Genomic DNA, 11,220 nt, shown 5'->3' with positions numbered 1-11,220 from the left:
CATGAAAAAGTGGAGCATTTTTATTTAAGAACGAAATAAAATATTTACTTAAAAACTAAACTCACGACAAATCTAAATCATTCAATTTCACTTTAGAAGAAGTAAAAAAGTCTTAAAAAACAAAATAAATTAAGTATTATTTTTACAAATTGAAATCTGAGGGTTAGGGTTTTGTACAGCCACCTAGAAAGTACCCTAAAAAATGACTTTGTATACATTTATTATATGTTTATTTATTTTTCTATCAATTAGTAAATTTATTGATTTACTATTAATTACTGCCTTGAGTTCATAACATAATATTATGGTCTGAACACTTTTTTTTTACTGCATAGTAGTGCAGTTTGGTAGAATGGTCAATATATAGCAGTATGTCATACAGTGTCAGAAACCACATAGGTCTCGTGGTTTGAAGCAGATGTGTGATGATTTAGGCATGCATGGACACTGTTAATTGGTGGCATGCCACTACGTAGCTACATTAGAGCATCCTCAAAGCACCATCTGCCTCATAGCCCTAGTGAAAAACTGTGGACATGACTGATGGACTACATTTAAGGTAAAGAGAAAACTGTGCAAATTTGATTTTTCACTGAACTATCCCTTTAAGTCGGGCTGTTCTCAGTTAACATCACATCTGTCCTTCCTTAAAGCACTTTCAGGCTGTTTCAGCTGCTCTGTAATGAAATGACCTTCCACTACTCAGCACTGGTGCTGTCCTTTTGAGAACTGTCGCACTGCCTCACTAACAGGCACACACACGCAATGCCTCTGAGAACTGACTACTCACATTAGCTTCATATGCTCTAGTCCAGCAACATCCTCAGGGCAGGGCGGGACAAAGTTTCTCAGTAACACACACACCTCACTGACGGGTTAGAGACTACGCGGCCTGTCAAAACGGAGCTCAGTTTACTGTGAAGTCTCAGACTGACGGCTTCAGCCCGCAGCGTCTCCGCAGACCACATCTCTGCCCAGTGAAAGATGTAATCTTTTCTCAGGGCCTTTTTTAATTGAACGTCTGGCTTGAATCATGATCAAGATACAATATCTCATAAACTAGACAGGGACGTATCCTTGTTTGCCCTGTTAAAACCCTGGGATTTTCATCTGCTCAATCTGGGGTTTTTTATGTGCAGGTGCCAGGAAAGCAGACATCGCATCTCATGATTTTCTCCCTGATTGAAAAACTCAACTGACTGAATGACATGCAGAAATCTGACGAGCAGCTTTTTATTCCAGACAGCCCCCTGCTGATCAGAGCATTACCTCAAAATCCATATTAAAGCACAGAAAGTTCACTTTTGCTTAGACTTTGAGAATTCGTAGGTGGATTCTGTGTAGGATGCACTTTGGTTTATTCACATACACAAATCAACCTCTAAAAAAAATCTCTAAAGTGGTAAAAAATCCAGGAGCAGGGGTGCCAGACAAAACCGTTAACAGTAAATGTGATGCAATTTTTTTTTTTAATTAGTCATTTAATTTCTTCAAAGTACTAACTAGTTCAACTAGTTATTCTGACATACAGTATGTTACCACAGTAATAACAGTAACAACCACTAAAAGTCCTGTCTACTCATTTTCATGATTGTCTTCTAACTATTATCTATAGTCTTTGTGATGTTTTTACTATGTAATAACAGAGGAAGAATGCTGTGGGTTGGGCAGGACAAAATCTGGCATAAGCGATATCAGATATGCCAAATTACTAGTTAGAGTTATTAATATGTACACGTCAACTACTTGTGTTCCTCTCCTTCACTTAAGATGACTACTCTCTCGCTGCACCCAGTCAAAAACTTATTATTACATTGTTTTTTGTGGTGTAGCTAGACGCTGCTTCCTACTTGTGTTATCCACCTGCTGCAGGATTCTTGCATTAATGATTAGGCAGTGTTTGGGTGCTAAACAGAAGGTTGTATAACAACACTTAACCACTAAATAAACCACATATTATAATCTCGTGTATCATCTACAATTCCGAGCATGTTCAGAGTATAATACCTGCTGTAAATATGACTTTGTTGGCGTTTAAGCGCAGTTTATTAGTGGGAAAAGTGGGGGTATTTCCCAGTTTCCAACGCCACTCAAACAAAGCATTAACTTCAATCACGAGAGTGCAATAGCTAGCGGTCCACCTTAACTGTTGAATGATACCTTAGCGTTGTTTTCTGTTAGCTACACCTCTAACATCAAGGCTCACAGTCTCTGTCCATGGCTGTGAAATGAAGGTGATATTTGCTTTTGTAATTTTCATTGAATTTTTGTAAATTAACAGCAGTAGCGTTAAAATACAGTGTTTGTATGGTTTATTCATGTTTTTGAAAACAAAAAATAGGTACTGACCATTCAACAGTACTTTAACAGTGATATTTATTTATTTACTTATTACCATGTAGGTACATGGGTTGTTTGTATCAGTATTCGGAAGAAAACCTCTTTCATTTTTATTTTCAATAATATTTTGACCCTTTATGTTGGTCAGTTCATAATGAAATAGTCACACAGTGTAATTTAATTACACCTAATGATTAATTACACTTAATGATTAATTAACATTTAATGTTTTCCTATCTAGTTATTTATATAAACATTGTTTTTCCAAGATAACGGGACACTGTTCTTAAAATCTTATATATATATTAATAATTACACCATTAATTTGAGCTGATTTTCCTATTTTTCTTTAATTACTGTTGGAAAATGGGGCTAGCAATTTTTTCCATAAACACTGATATGATGCACTGATGTAATGTATCAGTCAATGATCAAAATAATAATGCTGAATGAGCAGAAGTCTTTGTGTGCGCGTCAATTATTTTTGCGCTGTGTTTAGCATTACAGCAAAATGTAACATTTATTTGTATATAAAATAAATTGAATAAAGTGAATACATTTTATCACCCTAGCCCAGCGTCGCCTGATCATTCTGCTATTCTGTAGTATAATAAATACCTCGTCAACTATTGGTTTGAAACATTGGTCAAATCTGATCTGTCCAGTGCCAAATACTGATATCATAGTGCATCCCTAATAGAAACGTATGACATTAAAGTTCCATTGTTTTCAGTGCTTTGCATTTGCTTTGGAACATCTTAAAAAGTGAGAGAAAATTAGTCAGCAAAGCAAAATTCTGGATTGAATTTTCTCATAAAAATTAATATTCATGCGACAAAATTTCATATCGCTCAAGCCCCACAAAGAACCTTTCTTGGCACATTTATTTTTAAGAGTGTACATGTGCAAATGTTTAAGTGGTATTTCAGTAAAACAGGTTCGGTGTTTGGACTAGACCCAACATGCTCCGAGTTGAACATTTGCAGAGATGAGGATGGACGCAGGTTAGTGGCAGAGTGCCAATCACCATTGTCCCGACAGCAGGCCATGTGAGGGAGTTTAAATGGGGACGCAGTTGGGGAGCGGGGGGTAGTTAGCGGGCCTCTTCTGGTTGGATAACACAGGGCTCACAGGGGAAAGGAGGGGGCAAAACAACAAGGATGACAACTACCCTCAGTGCCAGACTGGCTGGGTCACCAGGAGGAGGATGGTGGAACGCAGAGTGCTTTAAACAACCGAAAAACACACACATCAGCGAAACGTCCACATCGTAACATCAAGCTGAGAGATTCCAGAGACTCAGACATTCCTCAAAGATGAGCCCATGACTCAGCAAAGCCTGAAAGCCCTTAGCCAGCACCCTGGCATACATCATTACAGGCACTACATAGGGATTGTTGTTGCATAGCACGATTTGTTGACAGATCACCTTAGCAACAGTTTATACAGAATCATCTGAGCAATCATAACAGTGAACAACTTGAGAACAAAAGAGCGATCTCGCTGCAAGTTTTCACTAACAATTACTGCTTATTGACCAAGTAGATGAAGTACTGACACACATTTCATTACAGTAAAAAAGGATCTGACAGTTTGAAGAGAGAATCGGCTGTGAATTCATTCCTTTGTTCATCTTTGTTTTACGCTTTCATCTCAAAGGGATGATTCTCTACCACAAAACTGTCTAAATTCCATTTCACCTTCAACCACATATACAGTACAATGTATTAAGATAGAGAGAGAAGCGCTACCTAATGCAGAATTTCAGTTCTGCATTTAACTGCATTACCCTATTGCAGTTTTACCTATTTACCAATTTTCTCTTTTATTCTAAATGTATTAAATGTATTAAACATATTTGGTCTGATGTTTTCTTCCTTAGCTTTGCACTGGAGCCCATGCGTCAAAGACAAGGCCTGCGGCCAGATCCGGCCCACGACTCAAGTCAAGTCAAGTCAATCCTATCCAGCCCGCAAAAGTATTTTAATTTTCTATCAATATTAGTTTCACGATGCGCTGCACTACAGTCCACAGCATGCACTGCAACTTAAAGTGTGTGCAGTCTCTACTACCCCAACAACATCTATGGGACAGCAGTTACACCTCAGTTCTACATAATTGTACACCAGTCATATCACCAAACACACTAGCTGCATTTCAGCTGCAGTTCAACCAGCATAAACACCTAACGTCAGCTCAGCAGCTCAGAAACTGAACCCAAGAATTAATGAACTTGCAGTAAAGAAAGGATGCCAGGCGTCTAGTTTAAGTAAATAGGTAAGTTTAAAAGACTGAGCTCCTGGGGACATTTAAATTTTGAATATTTCAAGTATTCATGTAATATTTCAAGGTCTACTACAAGTGCCTATATTTTGCTGTTGACAATTTGACGTATTTGAATAAACAATGTCCAGTTCAGGTTATAGCAAAATGTCAATTAATAATGAAATGAAAACAAAGGCGTTCTCTGGCCCCATAGATTAGTTGAGGTTTTTTAATGTGGCTCTTTTAGTGGTTGAGTTTGGCACCCTTGCACTCTTAGTGATGAATATAATAAAGCTAAGAAGTATCCCACCAGTTAGCATCATGCACCCTGCAGGCCTAAATCATCAGGTATTTGACTCAAACCACCCTCAAACAGGCTTGCTTGTGTGGTTGTAGTACAGTCAAGCCAAATGTGACCTTGTAACAGCAGCATCTGGGGACAATGGGAGGAACACAGACTAATTATGATGTAAGCAAACTAAATTTTCTAAACCATTTTAATGCCTTGTGAAGGTGGAGCTCAATGTCTGTTGTTAGCCCATGGATGTAATGTATGTTAGCATGGCAGAAAACTCCAATTTAGCACGTAGCTGTGCGTTGCATGTGCAGAAAACACATTACACATTAAAAATAAACATTATATATTAAAGGGGAAAAACACTGTTAGTTAATGATTTTAGTGTTTTGTTAGCTACTTTGCTTTGCTGGTGTTATTGATTGTACTCTGAACATTAAAAAGAGCCTCCACTAGAGGACATGTTCCCAACCCTGGTCCTGGAGTACCTCCTGTCCTGCACATTCCTGTCCTGTCTTCCTGCTCCTACGCACCCACATTAACTCAAGAAGAGCTTTGTCAAGAGCTGATTAAGCCGCGGTTATACTACATGACTTTTACCCGGATTTTAGCCCTGATTCTCAGTCTGGCCGAGTCCGTGCTAGTTAGCTCTAGTCTGCAGATTTTTGGCTCAGTCAGAGTTGACAGTTGGAGAGAAAGTCGAGTATTGTGTGAGGGGCGCAGACTCAGATTTTTGGCCTTCCAATCACGTTTCAGACCAGTCGGAGTTTATCAAACAAACATCGAGTTCATGTACATTTAAAACTAAAAAATACCAAACTGGTCACATTTTTAAATCCAAAAGCCTCAATTAAAGTTTACGTGCTGCTTTTTTACTGTGTCAGCGCAAACAGTGGAGGAAACAGTAGCAGTAGCGAGCCGCTCCACTTTTGTTTATTTCCATCTACAAATAACGGGAGAATGCAAGAGTTCATGTGAGTTTGCGAGAGTTTGCGCAAGTTTAGTTCAACAACAGCCTAAAAGTTGAGTAGTGTGTGATCCCTATTCATTTAGTATGTGATTGCTAATATTTTAGTTGCCCAAAAAAATCTGTGAAAACCAGTTGGACAGTGCGAGATGCCCATGCTTTTATAATCTGTTAAGACTTCAAAAGTCGTGTAGTGTACCTAAGGCTTTAGTTGGATCAGGTGTGTTAAGAGCAGAGACAACAGCAAAATGCACAGAGCAGGGGGTGCCCCAGGACTCCAGGAATTCAGCACCAAAAGTAGAAAGTTGTCCCCAAATGTGTATTCTCGCTACAAGATCACATCTGGTCCCACAAGACTAGGGTGCTTACTGACACTGCATGCCATAAAATTATCCATAAAATGGGTACAAGTATGTTGCATAGCTGAAAGCAGTAGCAGCATCCATCGTAAAGCCTGAATTGAATCTGTCCCTTTGTCATTTTTTGTGGACAACAGACATTACTTGTAACTACATTAGCCATTAGTTCTTGTGCATAACTAAAGAAGCAAAATTCAGACACCAAACATGTCCTGGCTAATCAACTATGATGGACATAAAGGGAAAACTGTGTATATTTAATTCTAAAACTACCACTTGAAGGTAAAGTCTATGAATAAGGGTTAAACCTCTCTTTCTTAGTCTACGCCACTGAAGTAGACTAATCACAGATGCCCATTAAAGAAGGCTTCAGAGAATTCACAGCAAGCCCACCCACTCACCTTCGGGTTCTCTACAGGCTCTGCGTTCTGCGCTTCTCTCCTCCTCTGCTCCTGCATGATGATCTCTTTCAAGTACTCGTTCACCTTTCAGATGGAAGAATAACAGCGAACAGCTTTCAATACAGCATTCAACCACAGAAATAAAAGCATGGACTAACACTTTCCTATTCACCAAGTGAAAATGTACATGAAAAACCTGGTAGAAAAGTTAGAAATTTGAAAAAACAGCTAAAATGTCACAAAGTTGGTTTATGAATAAAAGAGAAATGTGGAAAACAGAGATTGGAAACATTTTTCAAATAAATTAAGACACAGAGGGAACAAAAGTCATGTGTTTGGTATGTTGTCCTATCAGAACTGTTTACAATGGCGATGTTCGCAGGGGTTCAGGTAACTGCATAGAGGGACAGTAACTTCAGCCTTCAATAAATGGGCCACTGGCTGCTCCACTCCACACAGCTTCTCTGAACTGTTAGGGCTGACAAAACTGCTCCACTGAGAGCTAGTAAAGGTGCACATACTTTCACTGTATGCACCACACACAGCAAGCGAGTGTTGTATGTCGTACACTGATTGTCACAAGCCTGTCTGTCATCTTCAGGAATTTAGGCATAATCATACCAGATGGAAACAATATTTAACTTGCACTTTCTTTCACCAACTTTTTGGAAATTCTTTTAAAGCTGCACCATGTAAGATTTAGGGATTTGGAGACCCCTCTAGTGGCAATATGTAATTGCAGACAACCTGCAAAAGAAAACATTTTGTGCTTCAGAACACTTCCCTGAGTGTTTAATGAAAATTCAAAGAGAACTGTCAAAACTTGGCAAATGATGAGTCGTCTGAGGATTTGAGTGAATTATCTACTATTGTCATCATATCTTCATCAGTGTAATGTTGATTTTGCATTTGAGACCTAAATATTGAACCTTCTTTTTGAGCCTGTAAGTGTGACGTTACTACATAAGGACGTATAACATGGCCTGAAAAACTCCCAACCCGACGCCTTTGACTTTTATGTTATTATTTCAGGCTTTTCAGGGTGACTTGCAGCTACGTTTTAATGGAAATCCAGCTACTGACTAGGTGAACCATTTTATATTTATCATAAATAAAAACCCTATATTAAGTCTGACTCACATTTTGCCGACAGAGCATTTAGTGCTTTAAACTCTGACTTGCAATCAGCATCTGATAAAAAAATTAACTGGGTTTTACTCATTAGTGTAATAACAACAATGTTCTCATGCTGGAATCTTGTTTTAATGCAGTCTAAATGACACTGTGCGTGTGAGTGTGTGTGTGTTCTGTGGTTGGCTTTCGGCAGCACAGTTGACCTACGAGGGAATGTAAACAGTCCAAGTTTGGGCCCATAAGGGACGTCCCTTAGGCAAGTCACAGAGATGCCAACTCAGATGGCAAACGCCAACTAATAGACACTCTTAGTGTATTCCAAACAATAGAAGCCCTATAAAGGAAGTGCTTTAAAGTGATGGTTCTGCCAAAAATGTAATTTACACCGTTTTCCCACTTTCCTCAAATATAGTGACTTATGTGGTTTCCAACACTGTTTGACTTGTTATCTATACAAAAATGACAGAAGTGCACCGCATAGCTAAAAACAGTAACATAGCCATCTTGACGTCTGAATTGTGTCGGCACTTTTAGCTATTTTCATATACAATACAGTGAGAAACCACAAAACAAAGTCTATTTTAGATTACTTAACAACTCAACACAGTTTGAAACAAATGTGTGTTCATTTCGGCTGAGCTATACAAAATGATGCCTTGGTAAATGAAATCATCTTAAAGGGGAATTCCACAGATTTTTTTTTAATTTCTGCAAAATTAAATCATTAAGATGGAAACTAAATTATTCAGAGTGGTATGATGTCAAATGCTCCATTGTAGAGAAACATACAGAGTCAGTATTGCTCATCAGTGGTGAGAGGAACCACACGTCTGAAGAGTTTAATGCCTCAGACATTGTTTTAGGATAATTTTGACATAATCTTTTGGGATAAAATGTATTTTTTTAATCTATTCATTGTGGAGGGGTACATGCAGGGTATTTTAAGGCAAATAGCCCCCAAAGAAAACTTTTTTTTTTCAGATTTATCACTATTTTACCATTACTAACCTTACATATAAAACTCAGAAAACGCATAGGTTCACTGGTCATTATGGATATTAAATAAAATAGCTAGATTTGGGTTGTAGACATCATGACCCCTGGTTCCTATCACCACAACTGTGAAGAAAGTAGAGTCAGTAAGTTTCTATACAATTAACCATTTCACATCAAACCACTGAGTGACTTTGTTTACACCTCAACAGCCGAATAATGCAGACATTTTGAAACATGGGTGGCATTCCCCTTTAAATCTAGTCAATGTATGTAATATTTCTCATTCTGAGATTGCTGTAAGAATATAATAAGACAATTTAATGAGATAATTTGATGAGATTACTTATTTAGAATTATTCCTAGACATTTCTTATTGCTTTAAATCATTTTGTGTCATATACAGAATATGATTATTACTTAAAACATCTAGAAATAAGATGAATAGTCTTATAAACTCTTACAACAATCTCAAAATGATAAACATTAGATACACGGACTAAATTTAAGATTTACTTACGAAGATAAAGGTTTTGCATCAAAAAACATAAGTTTCTCCTTCTTGTTAGCTATGTTAGCCTTGTAATTTAGTGCAAAACTAAAAAAGCAAACTTTACTGTCTAAATTATATTTTTGGTGAAACCATGGCTTTAAAGAAAGAGAGAAAAATCAACTTTTTGGTGTCCAAATGTGGCTTCTTTAGTTTAGCGCCGGAACACAGGGCTAACCCTGCTAACAAACACTAAAAGTCAATAGTCACCCGAATGTTGTCCTGTGTGCAGTGTTTGAGCGTGTTGAGAAGTTTTGGGGGTATATTTACAAAAAAGATTGAGTGACTATTGACTTCTAGTGTTTGTTAGCAATGTTAGCCCTGTTAGCCTCCAGAGCTTAACTAAAGAAGCAAAATTTGGACACCAGACTTGTCTTGGCTCATTGACTACATCTGGGTAAGTGGGAAATTGCATAAATTTGATTTTTCACTGAATCGTACCAATAATGTGGATGATATTATGAAAATGGCAATGATCAATTGTGCACCACAGTAGATCAGCTAACAGTGCAATCTTCATGAAAGCACTCTTATTCTCAATCACTCTGACTCAAGTTGGCCCATGTTGGTCAAGACTGACTTTTTATGATGTAATGACTACAGTTGAGAAAGAGACAATACAGTAGTTGAGAACAGTCCATACATGCAGTCCAGAATTACAGTGATCATATCTAGATGTTGGCTGTGACTACCTTATTCATCCAGCTGGTAACCGCATCCTCTGTGTCGTACGGTACATCTCCTTCTGCGTAGTCTGTGGAATACTGCTGCATACACGCCACCACCTTCTCCACACTCACCGTCTCCACCGTGTAGGCCATCATCAGGGTGTCAATCATTGCCAGGTGGGCGCTCTGCAACCATTCACCAAAAATGACATATCAGAAAAGATCTCTCATTGATCACAAAGCCAACAAGCCCCACCCATCGCTCATTGCATCTCATATATTTGCTGTCACTTCAGTTGGCCAACCCTCCCGCGATGGTTGCCCTGGAAACAGCTGCGTCCATCCCCTGTTGCTCGACCCAATTAGAGATAATCGTCTCTGAGAAAGGGCTGTGGCTCCTACTGCTTGTGCTTGGGGGCCATCTATTCATTCTCCACAATGCAGTTTGTGTGTCACACTGCATCTCATAAAGTCACATTCAAATGAGGACTGAGAATTCACAGACATTAAGGGGATTGAATATAAAAAAAGAAAACAAAAGGCTAATGATAACTGAGTTTATTACAGAGCTAATGGGAGATTTTACAAGAAGCAAAGGTCCAATGTGTTCGCATCAGACCAAAGTACTTATCCTTTTACAGGAGTTATTCAGTAAAGCACCTTATCAAATGCAGAACTCATCAGTCTCATCAGGTAGATAAAAAAAAATGCGCTAGATTTGACGATACTGTACGAGCTGATCATGAAAGCAGCCACTGCAATCTTCATTACCCCACCTTAAATATACAGGACACTCTTATTCAGTTTTTAGATGTAGCGCTTTCCTCTGTAAAAATATCTTAGCGAGTGAAATGATCTCATATGAAGGCAATAAATCATTTTTTTTCTCTAAACAAATTGCTTGTGTTACAAAGCTATGTGTGTGATTATTTTTTTATTTTAAGAATTAATATCTTTATCAGCACTATCAGTACTTATCAGCATTTACCTGATTTTAAGACATTTCTGGCACAAAACAAGCACAAAGAGTCACATCAGTTCAATTACTGATTATATTGTCAAGGCTTTATCACGTTTTAAGAAATAGGCTCCTCATTATCTCACTTTAAATTGGATGTAAATGCTTAAATTAAGCAAAGCAAATGCCAATGAGGTAAGCAAAACGTACTTCGTAAGATTTAATAATATTCTGATTCCATGCACACAGTGACTTGATTTTAGGTAAGAACAGAATCTATGCACACACAA

The 11,220-nt window shown here is 38.1% G+C and overlaps 1 protein-coding gene across 3 annotated transcripts in view; it reads right to left on the bottom strand.

Moving 5' to 3' along the window:
• camsap2a (calmodulin regulated spectrin-associated protein family, member 2a) overlaps positions 1 to 11,220 on the bottom strand; it is a 69,810-nt gene that overhangs the window by 28,623 nt on the left and 29,967 nt on the right. For all 3 annotated transcript variants that reach the window (XM_036586747.1, XM_036586749.1, XM_036586750.1), the window contains exons 3-4: positions 9,997 to 10,158; positions 6,628 to 6,711 (exon numbers count right to left, since the gene is read on the bottom strand). In XM_036586747.1, coding sequence (XP_036442640.1) covers positions 6,628 to 6,711; positions 9,997 to 10,158 — 246 coding nt within the window. The remainder of the gene's footprint in view (positions 1 to 6,627; positions 6,712 to 9,996; positions 10,159 to 11,220) is intronic.

This window comes from Colossoma macropomum, unplaced genomic scaffold, assembly GCF_904425465.1.
Source record: "Colossoma macropomum unplaced genomic scaffold, Colossoma_macropomum, whole genome shotgun sequence".
In the NCBI taxonomy this organism is placed as follows: domain Eukaryota; kingdom Metazoa; phylum Chordata; class Actinopteri; order Characiformes; family Serrasalmidae; genus Colossoma; species Colossoma macropomum.
Note: the sequence above shows the minus strand (reverse complement) of the source record. Positions and strands in the feature narration are given on the sequence as shown.